General features: G+C 40.2%; 1 protein-coding gene across 4 annotated transcripts in view; it reads right to left on the bottom strand.

Annotated features, from left to right (window-relative positions):
- The window catches only part of LOC124551028, an 84,729-nt gene that overhangs the window by 46,349 nt on the left and 16,199 nt on the right, over nucleotides 1-22,181 (bottom strand). The window contains exons 2-4 of one of the 4 annotated variants that reach the window (XM_047125877.1): nucleotides 20,711-20,943; nucleotides 6,470-6,500; nucleotides 3,036-3,427 (exon numbers count right to left, since the gene is read on the bottom strand). In XM_047125877.1, coding sequence (XP_046981833.1) covers nucleotides 3,036-3,427; nucleotide 6,470 — 393 coding nt within the window. In that variant the 5' untranslated portion in view covers nucleotides 6,471-6,500; nucleotides 20,711-20,943. The remainder of the gene's footprint in view (nucleotides 1-3,035; nucleotides 3,428-6,469; nucleotides 6,501-20,710; nucleotides 20,944-22,181) is intronic. The other 3 variants (XM_047125880.1, XM_047125876.1, XM_047125879.1) reach the window with 3 other exon arrangements.

The raw sequence follows: 22,181 nt of genomic DNA, 5'->3' as shown, positions 1-22,181 counted from the left end.
CTTAGAGAAAGCATTTGAAAATGTTGACTGGAATACTCTCTTTCAAATTCTGAAGGTGGCAGGGGTAAAATACAGGGAGCGAAAGGCTATTTACAATTTGTACAGAAACCAGAGGGCAGTTATAAGAGTCGAGGGACATGAAAGGGAAGCAGTGGTTGGGAAGGGAGTGAGACAGGGTTGTAGCCTATCCCCGATGTTATTCAATCTTTATATTGAGCAAGCAGTGAAGGAAACAAAAGAAAATTTCAGAGTAGGTATAAAAATCCACGGAGAAGTAATACAAGCTTTGAGGTTTGCCGATGACATTGTAATTCTGTCAGAGACAGCAAAGCACTTGGAAGAGCAGTTGAACGGAATGGACAGTGTCTTGAAAGGAGGATATAGGATGGACATCAACAGAAGCAAAACGAGGATAATGGAATGTAGTCGAATGAAGTCTGGTGATGCTGAGGGAAATAGGTTAGGAAATTAGACACTTAACGTAGTAAAGGAGTTTTGCTATTTGGGGAGCAAAATAACTTATGATGGTCGAAGTAGAGAGGATATAAAATGTAGACTGGCAATCGCAAGGAAAGAGTTTCTGAAGAAGAGAAATTTGTTAACATCGAATATAGAGTTAAGTGTCAGGAAGTCATTTCTGAAAGTATTTGTATGGAGTGTGGCCATGTATGGAAGAGAAACATGGATGATAAATATTTTGGACGAGAAGAGAATAGAAGCTTTCAAAATGTGGTGCTACAGAAGAATGCTAAAGATTAGATGGGTAGATCACATAACTAATGAGGAGGTATTGAATAGGATTGGGGAGAAGGGAAGTTTGTGGCACAACTTGACTAGAAGAAGGGATCGGTTGGTAGGACATGTTCTGAGGAATCAAGGGATCACCAATTTAGTATTGGAGGGCAGCGTGGAGGGTAAAAATAGTAGAGGGAGACCAAGAGATGAATACCCTAAGCAGATTCAAAAGGATGTAGGTTGCAGTAGGTACTGGGAGATGAAGAAGCTTGCACATGATAGAGTAGCGTGGAGAACTGCATCAAACCACAATGAATTAGCTCAGTTTCGTATATAACATAAAACTGGAAGGATACACTGAGAGGTCAACACGTACAGAAACCAGATAAGTCTGCTAATTTTCCTCGCTAACAGACCAATGGATCAGTGTACAGAGCCATGCCTTTTTCTGCCTCTGTACACTTACACTTTGTGTGTGTGTGTGCGCGCGCGCACGCTCCTCAGGGTAGAGAAGCAGCTTAAATCAATAAAGGCAAGTCTTCTGGCCTAGATTGTACACCAGCTAAGTTCCTATCAGAGTATACTTATGATATAGCTCCATTTTTAGCGATCATATACACCCATTTGCCTGACAAAAGATTTGTATCTAAGGAGCGGATGCTGCACATGTCGCATCAACACACAAGAAAGGAAACAGATTCAATCCACTGAATTTTAGGCCCATATCACTGCCATTAAATTGTAATAAAATTCCGAAACATGCACTGTGTTCCAACACTACCAAATACTTCAAAGAAAACAAGCTACTGACACACAGACAGCAGTGATTCAGAAAATATCATTCTTGTGAAACACTTTATCTCTGCAAAGCAATGAGTGCTTAAAGGAGGATATTTCATATTGATTTCATTATCGAGATTTCCGAAAGACTTTTGACACCATTCTTCACTAGTGACGTCTAATCAGATTGCATGTCTATTGAGTATTGTCTTCTTGTCAAAGGTCATAGTTTATAGTAGTTGATGGGGAGTCACTGAATGAAACAGAGGTGATCTCAGGAAGTGTTATAGGCCACCTGCTGTTCTTAAGGATACAAAAATTATGACAATCTGAGCAGCTATCTTAAGACTGCTTGCAGATGATGCTGTCATTTCAGTCTAGTAAAGTGATCAGAAGATCAAAACCAATTACAAAATGATTAAACGATTTTAATAAACATTTTTGGAACAGTGATTAATTTTTTTTTTAATTTTTTTGTTTTTAAAATTCAGTCTTAATCACACCTCGTATGTTACAAGAACATAGGTGACCAGTTTCGGTCATATCACATGACCATCATCAGACCCATGGCATCCTTCGAAGATGGTAGGTGGAGCACTCTTCTCAGCTGCTGTGATGTCAACCAGGTCAACTATGTTCTTGTAACATACGTGGTGTGATTAAAACTGAATTTTAAAAACAAAAAAATTTACAAAATGATTAGTATTAAAACCATGCCATTGAACTTTGGTTGCTAGACAAATTACAAATTTAAAAGCTGTCAATTCATCAAAATTTCTAGGGATTTCAATAAAAAGCTTAAATTGTAACCATCACAGAGAAAATTACGTTTTCGCAAACACCCAGAAAATGCAACAAATCTACTGAAGACACTGTTTACAGACACTTCCCCTGTCCAACATCTTATGCAGTACTTCTTCACAGTGTCGGATCATTACCTGATAGGACTGACAGAGGGCACTGAAAAAGTTAAAGAATGGCAGCTCATTTCATATTATCACGAAATAAGTGACAGAGAGTGATGGATATGATAAGCAAGTTGGGGTGGCAAAAAAAAAGGGGGGGGGCATCTTCTTTAATTGTAGTGAGATATTTTCATAACATTTTAATCTACAACTTCATATTTCAAATGCCAAAATATTTTGTCCATTCTCATCTGCATACACAAAATCATTAACGTCATAAAATAAGCGAAACCATTGCTCACGTGGAAGAGTTTGTGTGTCCATTTTTGAGTGTGGAACAGCAAAGAAGTAATCTGAAAATGGTTTTATGACCCCACTGCAAACACCTATGTGTGAATTGCTGAGTAATTGTGCAGCTGCAGATATACGTGCCAGTTGACCTCTCACTGTCGCAGCTATGCAGTGGGTGATTACTTTCACTTCTTCCGTTGCAAACAGTATAATACAAAATTCATCAAAAAATTAGTCAGAACTGTTCAAGACTTTTCAAAAAGTACAGGTGACCTAACGTCGTGAGACTATGGACATGGCACTGCCTGGCATCTGGGTGCGTACCTTGTGGAGGGCCAGCATCTTCAGCAGCTCTTTTTTCACGATCATGAAAACGCCCATCCTCTTCAGCAACTCCTTCTTCTCTCTGGTCAGCAGGGTAATCTCGTTCTGCAGTCTGGAGTCATCTGTTGACAGTGACTCATCAGCCCACATGAAATTTTCCTGCAAGTTTTGCAGCTCCCTGTTAATCTGGGCTGCCTTCTTCCGCTGCTCCTTGTTCTCCCTGATGAGCCATGCCTTTATGTCTTGCAGCTTTGTAGATGTTGTGGCAAGCGAGGTGTCTATCGTTTGCATTCGTGTGTCTAAGTGGGACCTCATACTCTCCACTCTCGTATACCCGGCCAGCATCAGCTCGTCTGCGTCAGGGCAACTTTGCTCTGGCTTTGAGTCTGACACTGGAAGAGAGAAAATCAAATAACAGGAATAGAGGAATGCAAAGGTCTTCTTTTCTGATGACCTGAAGCTAGAAACAGGCCAATACCCTCAATGAACTGATTACACTAAGGTACATAAAGGTTCCACAAAGAGACAAGGAAAGAAAGTTCCACCACATTCTCTCTCTCTCTCTCTCTCTCTCTCTCTCTCTCTCTCTCTCTCTCTCTCTCTCACACACACACACACACACACACACACACACACACACACACACACACAAAAAGCAGCCCGACTTCAACCTGTAGTGATAGCGAGAGCTTCGTGCTGTACAAAATGTGAAAATTTGAAGAATACTTCTATCCAAAAATTTGCCATTTATATACGGAAAGTAACAGACTTTGTACACCTAGAAGCTCTCGCTGATACATGTGGCCTTAATTCACAACTAGGTCATTCTCTAGTGATGCACTATGGCTCAGAGTTCTTACTAAACTCAAGGTTCCCCTGTAATTGGCACGATAAGTCAGCTCAGAGATCAGAACTGGGCAAGGGTACATCACCTTCACTAGGCCCCTGCCCAGTAAAGCACTGCAGCATTCAAAACTACTTGCAGGCTGATGGCAGCTTCACCACATCGTTCTTAAACGGATCAGCCAGAACATAATGACCACCTACCTAATAGTGGATATGTCCACTTTTGGCACAGATAACAGTGGCAACATGGAAGCAATGAGGCCTTGTAGGTCACTGAAGGGAGCTGGCACAACACCTGCACACACAAGTCACGTTATTACCTTAAATTCTGGGGTGGGAGGTGATGAGCTCTGATGCCATATTCAATCATATCTCAGATGTGTTTGATCGTGTTCATATCTGGTGAGTTGTGGGATCAGTACATCAGTCACTTGCCACTGTGTTTCTTGAACTGCTCCATCACACTCCAAGCCTTGTGACCTGGTGCATTATCTCGTTGAAAAATGACACCGCTGTCAGGAAAAATGACCATCATGAAGCGGTGTATGTAGTCTGCAGCCAGTGTACGATACTCCTTGGCCGCCATGGTGCCTTACACGAGCTTCACTAGACCCATGCATGTTAATGTGAATGTTCCTCAGAGCATAATGGAGCCACTGCCACAATAAAACATTCTCGGTTTTCAATCCGTTTCCATTCGAGTAAAATCGTCAAGCTTTCGATGAACAACTCCGCCATTATTGTCAGGAGTTCACTGACTGCCAGGGCAGCTATGGTTTCTTGTTTATATAGGCATGATGACATCATCAGCAGCCAATCAGATACACCCAATGTGGCACGGATAAGTCGACCCAGGCAGCTAGCGGACCTATTGCCCGTGGCAGCACCGGTGACATCAGGTGGCGCCAGGGGCAGGCGCCACATTTGAAACTGCTGCTCCCGCATCATGCATCTGTCTTTGCTTTCTTTCGATGTCCAACGCCTGCCCCCATGTGGCAGCATGTATATCGGACAAACAATTTGCACGGTTGCGGAGCATTGTGCTGAGCACAAGCGTCATATAAAACAAAGGGAGCTTGACAAGTCTGCCATAGCGGAGCATTGCCTAGAAAGTTCGAAAATACACCAAGTGGTGGCTTGTGCATCTACATATTGGGACTCTGTTGTAAAGGAAGCGGCCGAGATTCGTTTAAACAACAATAATTTCAATAGAGACCTGGGGTACACACTCAGCAGGGCATGGGGTCGGGCTCTGGACATCGAAAGAAAGCAAAGATAGATGCACGATGCGGCAGTTTCGAATGTGGTGCCTGCCCCTGGCGCCACCTGATGTCACCAGTGCTGCCATGGGCAATAGGTCTGCTAGCTGCCCGGGTCGACTTACCCGCCACACTGGGTCCATCTGATTGGCTGCTGATGATGTCATTGTGCCTATATAAGCGAGAAACTGTAGCAGCCCCGGCAGTCAGTGAACCCCCGACGATGGTGGAGTTGGTCATCGAAAGCTCGAGGATTTTATTCGAATTGATATGGCTTGAAAACTGAGAACGTTTTATTCATGTATGCCATCGCGAAAGACTCCAAGGACATGGAGCCACTGCCAGCTTGTCTCTGCCCAACAGTACAGGTATCAAGGAGCTGCTCACCTGGAAGACAACGAATTTGTGCCCTCCCATCAGCATGATGAAGAAGGTATAAGGACTCATCAGACCATGCAATGTTCTGGCACAGTGCCGTGCCCATTACAGTCTTAATTTCCAGTGTTGTGGTGTTAACACTGGCTCGTGCATGAGTCACGGGCTGCAGAGGCCCATCATCAGGAGAATTTGGTGCACTGTGTGTTCGGACACACCAGTACTCTCCCCAGCTTTAAAGTCTGATGTTAGTTTTGACACAGTTCATTGCCTGTCCTGTTTTACTGGTTATCCCAGCCTATGATGTCCTACTTCTGCAATGAAGGGTGGCCACCAAATCTGGACATTGTTTCACCTTGGTTTTGCCATGTGTTGAAGATACTCACCACAGCACTCCACAAACACCCACCAAGCCAACCAATTTTTGAAATGCTCATGTCAAGCCTATGGGCCATCACAGTCTGCCCTCAATCAAACTCTGACAGATCATGTGCCTTCTCCATTCTATGCACAGACAGCACATTCACTAATTCTACATGCACCATGCATGTGTGACTAACAGTCATTCCATGCCAGGTGATACTGCTATTGCCTGGACTGGTTTATATCAAAAGTAAAAAGGTGGGTATAATGTCTTGGCAGGTCAGTGTCTCGTTATTTAAGAAGTATGCTTTTTGCTTATATGTTTTCATCTCTCTTTACTGCCTTTGTGCAGTTTGCAGTATGGTTTGATCCCCTACTGCAAAATTCTGCTTTGAGTTTATTTCCACCTTGGTAACAGTAAACTATGCTTAGCTTTGCTCACATGATCACAGATGAGGCTGGTAGACTATAGTTAGTAATATTTTTTGTAATGTCTGTAATGGATTGGTAAATATACTCAATGTGGTGCAGACAGAAATCCCAACACTTTAAACAGATTTCTGGAAAAAATAATTAACAAATGATACTTACTGGTGATCAACAGCAGCTATACAACTTTTACCTGGAACAAAAGCAATATCACATTCAGTAACGCAATTAAAGCATTAAATATATGTTTAACTAGATCACTTTTAGAACACACTGCAAGGCAATACCAATGGATTTAAGTGACTATGACGGACACACTGAGTTGCATATAGGCACAACAAAAAGATGGTCGAACTCTCCCTGCAATATATCCTACGTACCAGCAACTTTCCTGGCCTCAACCTTTGTTAGTCATTGTCCTACTCCCACCTATCCCATGCCCTGATCCCACTCCAGCACTACGTAGCCCTCTATTCCACCAATGCGCCCACACTCCTTTTTTACTTCTCTGCTTTTCTACTGCACCCCCCCCCCTCCAACCAGCCTACCCTCTCTCCTCATCTCGTCCCTATACTCCCACAAGAAGCACTTTACCGTCCCTCCCCCCACTGACACCATCGTCCTCCTTACCCCCGCACTGTACCTACGATTGTACCTGCTGCTCAGAGTCTGACCTCAGCAGCCAGAGGGTGTGTGTGTGGGGGGGGGGGGGGGGGGTTAATTCGGATGAATGCCTTTCTAGCCTAAAGCTCACTTGTTTGGCTGTCTTTTTGTTGTCCTGTCTGCAACTCAACATCTCTGCTATATGGTTACGTCGAGTAGCAATCTATCCTTTTCATAAAATTATCATTATTTCATCCTGGATTTTCCATTGTTTGACTATGACACACGATGGAGAAGCAGCACACTTACATATAGCAGATACTGTACTGAAGTTGTAAGCTGCAGGGTTAGTGTGGGCAGGAGAAACAGGCAAGGGACATTCATTCTTTTGCCATGGATTGTAATCAATCACTCTCAGTGATACTCTCCACAACATACACCATCCTATGCATGAAAACAAGGAGACAAAGATTACAGTTTAACATAGTGTTGATGACAAGAGCTTTGGAGATGAAGAACAAGCTCATATTTGCAGAGAACATGCAAGAAACTGGCCTTTATTTATGCAGATACAAAGAGAGACTTATTTGACAATCACTCATTGATATCACTTGCTGCCATGGAAGTGTGTTTGGAAGGGATGTGAGGTGGCCTTGATAGAGAGCCAGAAGAAGAATGAAACCTTGGAAAGTAATACTAGTGATGGTTGTGGCCATCAAATTTCCATTACTCTGATGTACTTGAAACAGATCCTCTTTCTCAGTTATAATGATATGTTTTAATTTGCTTTCTAGATATGTGCTATTGGGAGCACTGTAAAGCACAATAAGTCATCAATCTGGAAGATTTGAAATGAGTTGATTCTGCAACCACTAACATTGATTTCTGAACTACTGACAATAATTTGTGTTCTTCATCTCATCAACTTTATATTATGGAATAGTGAGATCTTTCTGTTCCTCTTTCCCATAGAACAATAATGTGACAGTTTTCTTCTCTACAATTCTATCATTAATGGGGATTTCTCCAGGCATGCCTCCATTAATAATTATGTCATTGCAGTACCAAATCTGACATGGGTGAAAGTACTTTAAAATACAGAAAAGATTCCAGTACACACATGTCAACAAACGAGCTGTTTATGAGATAACTGCAAATGTGAGGTTATGAGCCACAACTGACTTCAGTATCAAATATTGTCCTCGTTAATTTACATGTATTCAAAATGTAAACTTTTTCATTTAGTCCCCATTTAATTGAGCTCAAATTTCACCCACAACAAATAAATAAATACAGTTCTTTTTACTTCACCACATTACAAGCTGCAGTTTGTGTTCCACATGTCATCCACAGGTGACTTTATTAGTAGAATCTTCCTCTTCCATATGAGACACTAATTTGTGTTTTCCTTTTTACTTCAATAAAAAAAATTGACCATGTTAATCAATTCACAACTACCTCCATTGTAAATTTTCAAGAATTTATCTACTAACCGGTGAGTTATTTCGTCTCTTGTAACACACAACAGTACCTCATTTTTAACTTGTCAATATAAAATTGGATGATGTTTTTCATATTCCTATCCCAACTATAATTTGTAATTTCTAGAATTACAAAGTTCCAATATTAAACAGAAAGATATCAGAAATTTTATACAGTGTGTTAACTTGGGGTGTTGACTAATAAGGGGGAAACTCCTGGGGAATGGACACAGGACTTAAAAAGAAGCAAAAAAGTTCAGTTATACATATGGTCACTTTTTTTATTTTCTTAATATAATGTATTGGTTAGATAAAAAAGTTACTCACTAAGCTGCAGCAGGAGAACACAAATATAAAAGGTATTACGAATGCGACCTTTTGTAGCCAGTAGCTGCTCCTTATGGCAGATGGATTGAAGGGGAAGGAAGAGGGGTGAAGGAAAAGGATAGGTGAGGTTTAGGAAAATGAGTAGAGTTCAGAAAAGTCACCCACAACCCTGAGTCAGTGGAGACTTACTGGAAGGGATAAGAAGGAAAGACCGATTGTTGGGGACTGCATCGGACAAGATTTGAAAACACGAAAGTTTAAAAGGTGTAAGACAGGGTTACATGCAAGAGAGAGATTACTGCTAAAACATTATGCAGAAGTTAATAAGCATGAAAAGCTAAGTGCATTGTATGTGATAGAGGTGGGAGGGAAATGGCGCAATATAGACAGATCATAAAATGAAAAATGTAGAAAACTGAAACAGTGTGAAGAAAGGAATAGATACTATGAAGAAATGCCGAGACTGAAGAAATTAATGTAAATTAAGGCCAGGTGGGTGGCAACAACCAAGGGTGTGTTGCAGTGCCAGTTCCCACCAACACAGTTCTGAGGAACTGGTGTCTGGGGGAAGAATCCATATGGTACATGTGATGAAATAGGCACCGAGGTCATTACTGTCATGTCATATAGCATGCTCAGCAACAGGATATTGTGTGTTGCTGGGATACACTCTCTGTCAATGCCCATTCATCCTAACTAACGGTGGCGCAGGAGGACACAGGGCAAGTCTTGCAGAAGGGCTGGTCACAGTAATACGAGACATAGAGTAGGGAGATGAGCGCTGAAGGGGCATAGGGTCTGACGAGGATATTGCGGAGATTTGGAAGGGCGATGAAAGCTATTCTAGGTGTCGTCTAGGTGTCAGACACAATGGACCCTATTTCAGGGCACGACTTTAGGAAGTCATGGCGTTGTTGAAGTAGCTGATTAATATTTTCAAGACCAGGATAATACTGAGTGACAAGTGATGTACTCCTACCTTGTGTTTTGGATGTGATAACCTGGAAGAGCTTCTTTTATTTTTATTTTCTTAGTTACAGACAATTTTTTTGTTGTTACGTGTTTTCTTTTTTTCTGTCTAGTTGGGTTAAATTAAAAGATTTAGAGTATTCAGGACCTACTGCGAATGTTAAGCTTGTACGTGAAGTATTTTAGCAGAGACAGCAGATACCTGGAACATCGGAGCGATTAAGACAGTCCATGAATCAATGTTTAGAAGCTTGTATTAAAGCTAAGAGAAGACATTTTGAGCTATTGATTTAGCCATCACAAGACGACATTTGTACAGAAAAAGTACGTGCAGAACCACACAGGAAATTTAAAAACAAAAAGCCACAAACAAAGCAAAAATGTAACAACAAAAAACTGTCTGTAACAAAGAAAATATAAAATATAAAACATAAAATCAGCCAAATGTACACCTGAAGAGTTTTTTTTAAGTCCTCTGTCCATTCCCCAGAGGTTCCCCAAATATTAGATAACACTCTTTATACTCATTACTTCCACTCAATTCAGTAGATAAAATATATAGCTAGAATAATACAAAAGGTGAGTTCTCCCTGCTTTCTCTGTATGTTTTTAAAGATCTCGATTTAGATGGAAATTGTTCCTTATTTTAATATTTAACATTGAAATAAGATAAAGATATTTATTTACTTTTTCAGAGGATTGTGTATGAAGTGATGTTGTACCTAGAGGATAGAGTACCTAGGAAGACAATATTTCATGGTCAGTACTCAGTCTACAGGCCGATTTCAAAATCAAATGAAAGAATGCAAACTACAGACAACAATGGGCATTTTTTACGGCTTTTTGTTGTTAGTTATGTGGGTGTGTTTTCCACAGCATTTGTCAATATTTTGCGTCCTGCACACTTACAAGTGCTGTATGATATATTACCTCTATTTGGAATATATAGCTGATTCTCCAGGTAAAGAATTATATGGTCAGTAAAATGGTGTGTATTTTACAACTGTTTATAATGAAAAGGATAGACTGTTACTCACTATGTAGTGGAGATGCTGAGGCACAGACATGCACAACAAAAATACTTCTAAACAAGTAAGCTTTCAACCAAAATGCCTTCTTCTGAATTAGACAACATACAAGGGGCATTTGAAAATTCCATGCAAAGCCAAAGAGATGGCACCACCGGCACGTATCGAGGTCATATTTAGTTAGTAGCATCTTTAGAAAGAATGCACACCAAGTTTCAGCCATATTGGTCTATTTCTTTGTGTTTGGCATTTGTGTGAATCAAGGAAGTCGAGTGATTGTCAAAAAATGGACGAAAAAAGAATTTCGTGTGGTAAATAAATATTACTTTACGAAGGGCAAAATGCCTCAGGAGACTAAAGAGGAGCTTGATAAACTTTACGGTGACTCTGCACCTTCAATTTGAACAGTTTATAAGTGGTTTCAAAATTTTCAGAATGGCCATATGGGCACAAGTGGTGCTAAACGTTCTGGACGCCCTGTGAAGGTTACAACTCCGGACATCATTGATAAAATCCACGATATGGTGATGGATGACATAGGGGTTAAGGAGCGTGAGATTGCTAGTACTGTGGGCATCTCAAATGAACGGGTACATAATATTTTGCGTAAACATTTGGATGTGAGAAAGCTAGTCACAAGAGGGCTTCCGCGATTGCTCATGCTTGACCAAAAATGGAATCGTGTGAAGTGTTGCAAGGATGGTTTGCTGCTGCTCAGGAAGAATCCACAGGACTTTAAGTGTCGTTTCGTCACTGTGGATGAAACATGGATACATTAATATACTCCTGAGACCTAACAACAATCTAAACAATGGGTTACCAAGGGAGAATCTGCACCAAAAAAGGTGAAGACCATTCCTTCGGCCGGAAAGGTTATGGTGACTGAAAGGTTATGGTGATGTCTTTTGGGATTCGCAAGGGATAATCCTCGTCAACAATCTGGAAAAAGGTAGAACTATTACAGGTGCATATTATTCATTCTTATTGGACCATTTGAAAACCGAGCTGCAAGAAAAACAGCGGCAATTGAACCACAAAAAAAGTCCTTTTCCGTCACGACAATGCAACAGCACACACCTCAGCAGTTGTGGTCGCAAAATTAATAGAAATAGGATTCCAACTCGTTTCACATCCCCCTGTTCTCCAGACTTGGCTCCCTCGGACTACTATTTGTTCCCCAATTTGAAGAAATGGCTGGTGGGACAAAGATTTTATTCAAAGGAGGAGGTGACTGCAGCAACTAATAGCTATTTTGCAGACACAATTCCTATTATTCAGAAGGGAAAAACAAATTAGAACAGCACTGGATGAAGTGTGTAAGTCTAAAAGGAGACCATGTCAAAAAATAAAAAATAAAGGTTTACCCCAAACATGTAAGTAGTTTTTATTTTTGTACTGACTTTTCAAATGCCCCTCATACACACACAAATTCACAGAACACAGCTCTCTCTCTCTCTCTCTCTCTCTCTCTCTCTCTCTCTCTCTGTCTCTCCCTGTCTCTCTCAAACACACACACACACACACACATACACACACACACACACACACACACACACACACACGACACACTTATTTTACATCTTGTTTTTACCATACTGCCACCTCGTTATGTTAATTTTCAATTACTGGTGTCACTGAGTTGCTGCCTTGCCTGCCTGTGAGCGGCAGCCGCAGCGCTTATCAGTGTAGGCCCTGCCGTATTTTCTTTGCTGGACTGCTAGTGTTTCAGTTGGCATGTGGCACAAGATCAGTTGGGAGCTGCAGCAGTTGAGGTCTGGACCTCCATGACTCGCATGACGGTTGTCAACACACATGATTGGAGTGAGGACGACTTTGGTTGGTCGTCAGTTGATTGTCTTGCCAGACGACGTGCATTTGGCCGGCGTTCACTTATGGGTTGGCTGAATGTGCCGACTCGTGATTCGTCCCTGTTATTGTACAGGCACTGCCGTTGCATTGTCTAGTTCTTTGTGCAAGTGTTCGTGAAACTGTGTATAGTTTGTGCGATTTTGACTGACAAGTCAAATGTTGTCAGCGTACTGGCTCTGTCAAGTTGGTCGGTTGGCGAGGAGCAGCGAGGAATTCTCGGCGGGGCGTAGTTTGGCTGGGGCCCGCTGGCGGTCTCTACGCGGTGCCTGTGTGTGTGGCAATGTTCCCATTGCTACGAGGTCCGGGGGTCACCGACTCTGGACACGAAAGTTTAGTTTTGATTTAACTTACCAGCAAGTCAAGACTGCTCACAATGTGTTGTTCGGAGCTCGTTCTTGGTTGTTGGGATATTCCCGCGAGCAACAACATGGTTTTCAAGTTGCAAAATTCTAGCCACCTTCTGGTGCAGTTTCACTGTATTTGGTTATTTGAATTGAAGTGCACAAGTGGAATCTTCTGCCTTGTGGCCATTAATGTTCCGATTACCTGCCCTGGCCGTTGACGTAAATTTCAGGCAGTGTGGTTTCCTCAGTGTTGTTGCTGAGCATGGTGTGTAGTTTGACAGCTCCGTGTATGATTGGTTGTGGGCACCAATATCTTCTATGTTGTTCCGTTCAACTCCATGTTGTGCCCTGCTCGGGTGAAATGGAAGCTATCTTGTCGGTGGGTCCGCTTACTGTCGGTCTGTCGGGTTGTTGTCAGATCGTGAATGCTTGTCTCACCTAAGTGAACACTAGTGTTTGAATTGTAGGCCGACCCTCAAACATCTGGGCACCCTTGTGTGAACTGCCTTATTTCTTTTAATTTGTTCTTGTTGTCGGTACTTGTATGGCTTCTAGCTAGTTTTGTGTTTTAAATTAGAGTTGTTTTATTCTTAAGGCCTTCAGCCTAGTTTAAAGTGCTGTTTCACATAAGCCCTTTGGCATTAAAAAAAAAAATTTTTTTTTTTTTAATTTTGAAGTCTTCAGCCTTCAGCCGATTTGAATTTAATTTGTTTACTTCAGCCTAACTAAATAACTGTTTTAAGATAAGGCTTGCCTTTTAAATTTCTGATTACTTGCGTTCTAAGTTATTGGCCTTCAGTCGTTTTTAAATTAAAGTGGCTTTCAGCCGGTAATTAAGTCCCAAAGATTAAAGCTGTGTATTAAAAAAAAAAAAAAATATTGGGCTCTTGTAATGTTTGATCAAATAATAAAGTTGTATGTTCGAATGTAACTGACAGCCCTTATTTTGGTGCCTTTCCACAATTTACTCTATCTGTCCTGTCCTGAGGGTTAAGCGGGGCGTTTCATAATGACTGCTAGTCAGACACACACATGGCGCATGTAGTATAAGTGAGCATACAGGCCATATGGAGAGCGCAGTCTACCCGAGTTTGACCGATGACACACTGTAATGTCCTAGAGGCTCGGCATGAGCATTTTGGAAACTGCACGACTCATGGATTGCTCAAGGAGTGGCATGGCAAAACCAAGGTGAAACCATGTCCAGAAACTGTGAAGTTGGGTGGCCACCCCCAATTACGGTTCTACATCTACATCTGCATACATACTCCTCAATCCACCATAGGGTGCGTGGCGGAGGGTACCTCGTACCACAACTAGCATCTTCTCTTCCTGTTCCACTCCCAAACAGAATGAGGGAAAAATGATTGCCTATATGCCTCTGTACGAGCCCTAATCTCTCTTATCTTATCTTTGTGGCCTTTCCGCGAAATGCGAGTTGGTGGCAGTAAAATTGTACTGCAGTCAGCCTCAAATGCTGGTTCTCTAAATTTCCTCAGCAGCGATTCACGAAAAGAACGCCTCCTTTCCTCTAGAGACTCCCACCCGAGTTCCTGAAGCATTTCCGGTTCTCTGATGACGTATGCCAGGCAGACGGGTAAAACAGGACAGGTGGAAAATTATGGTGAGACCAACATCAGACTTTAATGCTGGGCAGTGTACGAGGGTGTCTGAACACACAGTGCACCAAATACTCCTAAAAATAGACCTCTGCTGCCAATGACTCATGCATGAACCAATGTTAACAAATGACATTGGCAAATATGACTGAAATGGGCAAGTGACCATTGGCACTGGGCATTGACACAGCAATGGAGTGCTGTATGGTTTGATGAATCCAGATACCTTCTTCATCATGCTGATGGGAAGGAGCTAATCTGTAATCTTCCAGGGCAACTGCTTCTTGACACCTATACTGCAGGACAGAGACAAGCTGGCAGCGGCTCCATTATGCTCTAGGGAACATTCACATCGGTATCCATGGGTCCAGTGGAGCTCGTGCAAGGTACCATGATGACCGAGCAGTATTGTACACTGGTTCCAGACCACATATACCCCTTCATGACTATCATCTTTCCCGACGACAATGGCATTTTTCAACAACAACAAAGCAAGACGTCACAAGGCCAAGAGTGTCATGGAGCAGTTCAATGAACACAGTAGTGAGTTCCAATTGATGTGCTGGCCCCACAAGTCACCTTATCTGAATCCAATCTAACACATCTGGAATGTGATTGAACATGGCGTCAGAGCTCATTGCCCCCCCCCCCCCCCCCCCCCAAAGTACGGGAATTACGTAAGTTGTGTGTGCAGATGTTGTGCCAACTCCCTCCAGCGACATACCAAGGCCTCACTGCTTCCGTGCCACAATGTGTCGCCACTGTTATCTGTGCCGAAGGTGGACATAATGGCTATTAGATAGGTGGTCATAATGTTCGGTTGATCAGTGTATGTCGCATAATTCAGAAGGAAGGCCTTTGGTTGACAGCTCACTTTTTTAGCAGTATTTTTCTTTTCCCTGTCTGTGACTCATCTCCACTATATGGTGAGCAACAATCTATCCTTTTCATTATACTGTCTTTATTCCATCCTCGATTTTCCATTGTTTTAAAACTATTTATAACATGTTGGAAGTTCAGCCTTACTTTGTCAGTCAACCACCATCTTGTATTTTGAAACAGAAGGGCTTTTACCACAGAATGTGAAATGGAGATTTGTATTAGTTTCCAATAAGTTCCATTTCAAAATGTTTTAACTTGTAACCGGATTTTTTATAAAACTTCTGCTTGATTTTATTTCACTTACTGATTATTTGTGTCCAGTAGAATATCAATGTAACAGATAGACTATGAAAGACAATATACTATAAGGGTTATTGCAGACTTTGGTTACTAACATATAAATTAACTAAATTACAATGCCTATTTTTATTCACTGCTTTCACATGGAATCATATTTTGGTGTAATTCATTATTAAGGAAGAAAGTAGTCTCCCCCCTCCCCTATTTGTTTTAAAAGAAAAAACAACCCAACTTATTTCTACTATCACTAGATTTAGATCAGTTTTGAAGGTATTACCAAGAGCCTAAGTAAAGAAAACTAATGTCTGAGAAAAAGGGAGATGTGGGTGGTGCAAACGTAATGTCCCTTGTGTGGAAAAGTATTGTCGAACTGGCCTTGAAAGTGAAAACACACAATAATACAAACTGAAGAGCACCACTGGCATATCTACTTCCATGTAATGATTGTGAATGGCACCAACTATTCACAAGATGTAAAGAGCATAACAAGATCTAAGCATTATTAGACTGTGCTGTAAGCATGTTCCACACGACAGCAGTAGCTTTGAAACTCTGCCTAAAACTAAAACATTCAAAAACTAATTTCAACCTGTTATTGCCTTCCTGCAATTAAAATAGTGTGCTTGGTGAATGTATAAACAAACATTTGGAATAAAAATTGAAGTCACCAACATCTACTAAAAATTTGTGCATTTCACCTAACGAAAGATTTTCGATTTAGAAGAAATCATCACATTTTTCATGTGAAAAATGATATTAGTATGTTATTGATTGCAAATTGGTTACCAGTACTACAAATTAAATTTTAGCATTACACGTTATACAGCTAATACAGCATTTACATTGCAAACATACAGTGGTAATTAATGATCTACGTAAACATGCTGTTTTGAGGCGATATCACGCTGAGGACATCTAAAATAACTCATTGTTTTGGACAGTTTACTGACCAAAACTGTTTCTGATTCAAGCATTGTTACAATCAATCAATCCGATAGACATACGAATAATTTCATGTTATAACATTCCTTTCATTCTTGCACTGAATGGCAATTTTTTTTATTTATTTTTTTTATTTTTTTATTTTTTTTTATTTATTTATTTTTTTTCCAGCTAAATATCCTACTGATCCTATTTGCAGTGAAAACAGATAATCTAGCTTTTAGGGAAAATTGTACACCTACATATAATGCTGAGTCCACCTTTCCTATTTTTGGACTTGGCAACCCCAGTCGTGGCAAGAATGGTGTTCATTGTGCAGGCAGAACATGGAAGAAAGCATTGCTTTTCATACTGGCTGGTAATTTCACTCCCCAAGAAAGCAATTCCTGTGAATTAGGTACTATATACAAAAACTAAGTAGATATTTAGTGCACCTGCTGATGGGAGTGAACACAAAGGCATTCCCTATTTACAGTTACAGCACCAGGTGTCAACTTACTTTGCACATATAGTATTTGCTGTTATCCTTTGATTTTTGGCAGACAGAGATTCTTTTCAAAGCCTTATATACTTATTCCACATTTCGAAGCCACCTATATCTCAAATAGTCTTTGCATTTTGTGAAGTTTTGGTCAAAGAATTATTCAAAGGCAATCCAGTTATGGAAATGATACTGAAGTAAGCAGGGTTATTCTATATGATGGACTCACTTTCAAAAATTTTTACATATTCAAGTACAAATCCAAAACAAACCAGCTTTATACCAATGAAAAGAGGAAGTTTCAAAGTTTGGGCGGGCGGCGGTGGGCAGGCGGTGATGGTTTCTCCAAAGCGGCTGGTAGTTAGCAAGGTAATAGGGGAGTCATTCTGTTTCACTCTCAGTTGTGAGTGAGATGGTGACTGTAGAGCAGTAGGTTTTCTGCGTTCTTGAGTTCACAAAAAGTGAATCGCAAATTGCAGTGCAACGAGAATTTTGTACCAATATTCAGTTTTCAACCACCAACTCACAAAAGCATTAGCCATTGGTTAAAGCAATTTAAACAGTCTGGGAGTGTGTGCACAGGAAAGAGCACAGGCCGAACGCGCGTGTCAGATGGTGATGTCCGACGAATTCAAGAAAGTTTTGTTTGCAGTCCCAGTAAGTCTACCTACACAGCCAATAGAAAACATTGAGTGCCCCATCCAACTGTGTGGAAAGTTCTGAGATGGCGTTCGCTGTACAAGCCCTACTGACTACAACTTGAGCAAGGTCTCAACCCCAATGACAAAGAGAAGCGTCTCGCATTTTGTGGTTATGTGCTAGCAAAGATGGAGGACGACTCATTTCTACAGCAAGTAATTTTTAGCGACGAGCAACATTCCACTAAGGTCAACAGACACCTACTTGGACATGTTGGAACAATTGCTGTTCCCTCGACTTATGGAAGATTCCCTGGACTTCATTTTCCTCCAGCATGGTGCTCCACCTCACTGGCACTGTGATGTACGAGGTTTTTTTGAATGACTCCCTTCCTCAGCACTGGATCAATCACAGGGGACTTGAGGACCTGGCTCTGCACTTCTGTCCGCCAAGATCTCCTGATATCTCATCCTGCGACTATTTCTTATCGGGTTATGTGAGGGAAGATGTTTACATCCTGCCTCTATTGATTACTCTGAACGATTTGCGGAACTGGATCCCTGTTGCCTTGCACTCAGTGACAGCAGATATGCTTTGGCGTGTGAGGGACGAGTTTGGCTACCGTGGCGATATTTTTCTGTGCAGCCAATGGTGGCCACACTGAACATTTATAACATTCATCACATTTCTAATTATTAAATAATTATTAAAAACTAATTAATTACAAATTATTAAATTGATATCAAGCATTATGAAAAAAAACTTTGTAAGTTTCTCTTTTCTTTGGTATACAGCTTGATCATTTTGGATTTGTACTTGAATAAATACGACGTTTTGAAAATGGGTCCATCATTTAGAATATTCCTGTACTTTCTTGTATTGGAATACTTGTAATACACTAACATATATATCAAATCCTCTTCAATATCAACACATCACACATCTTCTACAATGAAGTCAAAAACAGTAATAATGAAATAAAGGGAATTTGCAGCTGTTGTCGATTCTCCATCTACATCCATGTTCATGAATTCCTCTGTTCTCTTAAATAAATTCAGTTGTGTCAGAAAGTGTAACTGATACAATTTGTCAGTAGTGTGTTTGCCGAGACCTCAATTTATTTTCCACGTCACTGCTGCTACTGTTAAGTGCAGAAGCAAGTTTTCTGTATGGACCCTTTTTTTAACTTTGAATTTTTATAGTCTGCACTTCACACATTCCACAGGCACTGCTCTGTGTGTTAAAACAAAATGTGTGTTGTAATGACACAAAAAACAGATATTTAAATCTATCACACACTATGACACAACACAATTATTATATGTACTCTACTACAAGAAGTCATAAGAACATTAACACTAGCCCCATACAGTAGATTTAGTGGTAGCAGCCCAGAGACAACATTTTTTTTATATGTATTGACAAAGCTTTGTATCAGTATTTTTGCGTTTATATCATAATTGTAAAACACATTTCAAATCGAGCATAAATGCAGATTTAATTCAATAAAATTTTCACGGTTTTCACGAGGTGACTTTGTTTCCTAGAGTAACCTACGGAATGGATCCAATTGGTTCATCACTAATATTTTAAAAAAAGCAAAGAATAGGAAGATTTCAGCTCCTTATGTATTTGAACACTGGAGTCATGTTCTTCAAACTTTCTGCAGTAGTACACTAAGTATTCATGAGTTGCAAATAAACTCTGGCTGGACTTGTAAAATATATCAGAAACTCAAAATTTCATGATTTTGAAGCTGTAATTCATTCAAAATGAACTGCATTTGTGTGAGTATTTTAGCTGTACCACACAGAGTTAACAAGAAATGCAACATATCCATGCTATACTTTCTCTGCACAGTAGCTTTACATATGATCATTCACCATTGTTTTTATAACCTTTATTATTTATGTTCTATAACCTAGAAAAGGCCTTTGACAAAGCATGCAGGGAAGCTATGTGGAAGAACTTACAATGTTTTTTTGCCCTGAATACTTTCTTTGACTGATACAAGCTTTTCATAATATGTTTGGGCAACTGCTATACTAGATTGAAACATCTGACAAATTCCCTATTACTAATGAGCTCAAACAAGGATGCATCCTCATGCAATATTTATTGCTCTATACCTACCAGCCATGCTTTATGAGACATTTTCTGTTAACACTGCAGGAGTGGAACTTGCATAAAGATTTGACAAAGGGAAATTTGATAAGTACAGACAGCATCCTAAAAGTTCACAAGTCTCACTCTGCAGTATGCAAACAACAACGCTTCTCAAGGTCACATGCCCGCAGAGCTGCAACTGTCTGTAAATTGTTTAAGTACTGCAAATAAACAGTTTGTCCTGACCATCAATATCCAAAAAACAAAGTTACTCAAATAGTCAGTTCCTGGAACTGCCTTTCAGGATTTGGTTATCACCATTTCCAAAACATCTGTGGAATAATTAGATTTCTTCCTCTATCTAGGAAGTATATCATCAGTTAATTACTTCATGCGGCACATCTTGCTTTTGGATGCCTTCTACATTGTATCTACCTGAATAAAGATCTCACGGTATGCACCAAACTGATGGTGTATTTAACAGCAGCTGCTTCTACTCTGGTTTATGGTTGCGTAACTTGGGATGATATATTGCCGTGACTTAAGAATAGAATGCTCAGCCAACAGAAATATACATTATCAACATCAAATGGGATGACTTTGCATCAAATACTACTGTTATTGGGAAGGCAAAGATGTGTTGTACAGAGCCACCAACTCAGATAGACTGAGCAGTCCAGCCAATGAAAAATGGAAGATTTCCTCAACAGTTTTTTTAATAGTGAAGTGAGCACATATAGAAGGCCCTGCAATGCTCCTCTGAAGTGCTGTAAGGACCAGTTCAAGAACAATCTATAGAGTCTAAAGACTGACCTGAATAACCGGTGTGCTGCAGCAGAGAGAGTAATGTGTAGCCCACGGCTACTTCAACTGCTGTCTTCCATTTTGAGCAAGAATGGAAGAGGCAGTAAAACGGAAAACATCAGATATGTAAACTCCACCAGCCCCAGCCACGGCCTCCACCCTTATTATGTGTAATCTATGTGTACGAAACTTTCATGCCAGGATTTGTTTGCTAAGCCATTAAAGGCATCTCCATACCTAAACTGTGATGCAATAATTGAATACAAGTATCAGTTGACAATGATATTTCCAAATAATGGGATACTAACTGCTACAACTACATACTTAATATTCTAACTCTAAACCACATAACAAGAGAGCACAGACAGTTCTTAAGCCCTTTCCACTATGCAGAGGTCAAAATTACAAGATTCTGTCACTCATCATTCTCCAACATTGCTAAATAAAAAAGTGCAAGAACATGACGTCCTTGAGAATATATAGAGCAAAATAAGCAAATCAATAAATTAGTAAATTTTAGTTTCTCTGCTAGAGTAAATTGTCACAGGATATGATACAATGATTGTATCCATTTCTCCACAAGCGAAGCCAGGATTTGACTTCCGCAGGGTAGAGCGATCCAACAAATGGTCATCATGATAAAGTGGACTTGTAATAGAACACAAAACAACAAAATATAAAAATATGTAGACACACATGTGTGTGTGTGTGTGAGATGTGCTTATGTATGGCAGTAAATGTTGTTAGAGGTGGCAGTGAGTATTTGCACATAACTGTTGGCAATCCATGTCTTTCCAAGAAGTGGTATCATTTCAAACAATAATGAATTAGTGAGAGGGGAAAACAGCAGTTGACTTAACAACCAACAAAATTGCATAAATTACCTGAAATTACTAGCTGTTCACTCAAAATTTCATCTGTTACCTATTTGCAATAATAATAGCACTAATATTTACTCAGAATTACTGCAACTAGTTTTTTATATTAGTGTTCTCATTATACCTTCACAGCAGTGCAGTCATAAGAAAGTAGATAAAGAAAGGAACAGAATAGAAAACAATGGTCTGTTTCAAAAGTCACTGCATCTGACAATAATCCATTTTATTTTTGTTTTTTTTTTCACTAAAACAGTTTAACATTTAAGAATACATTTATCATCAAGGAAGATATGCCAGCTGTTTGATACACTCAGTAATAATTCTTCAATAATATTAGGAGATATGACATGGATTATAAAGCAATGACCCAAAGATTAGATTAGATTCAGTTTTCCTTCCATACACCCAACAACTGAGATGATTCTCATGGGTGTGGAACATGCCACAAAACATTTGAATATAATACTTACTACCCTGATCATTTGTCAAGAGATAGTCGAAATAGGTTAATACAATGCAGTAAACTGAAACACCTAATATTTACAGAATTAACACACTGTCAGAAGGAAACACTGTTACGCACTATTAATAAATTTCACTGT

The sequence above is a fragment of the Schistocerca americana genome, chromosome 9 (genome assembly GCF_021461395.2).
Source record: "Schistocerca americana isolate TAMUIC-IGC-003095 chromosome 9, iqSchAmer2.1, whole genome shotgun sequence".
NCBI lineage: Eukaryota > Metazoa > Arthropoda > Insecta > Orthoptera > Acrididae > Schistocerca > Schistocerca americana.
Note: the sequence above shows the minus strand (reverse complement) of the source record. Positions and strands in the feature narration are given on the sequence as shown.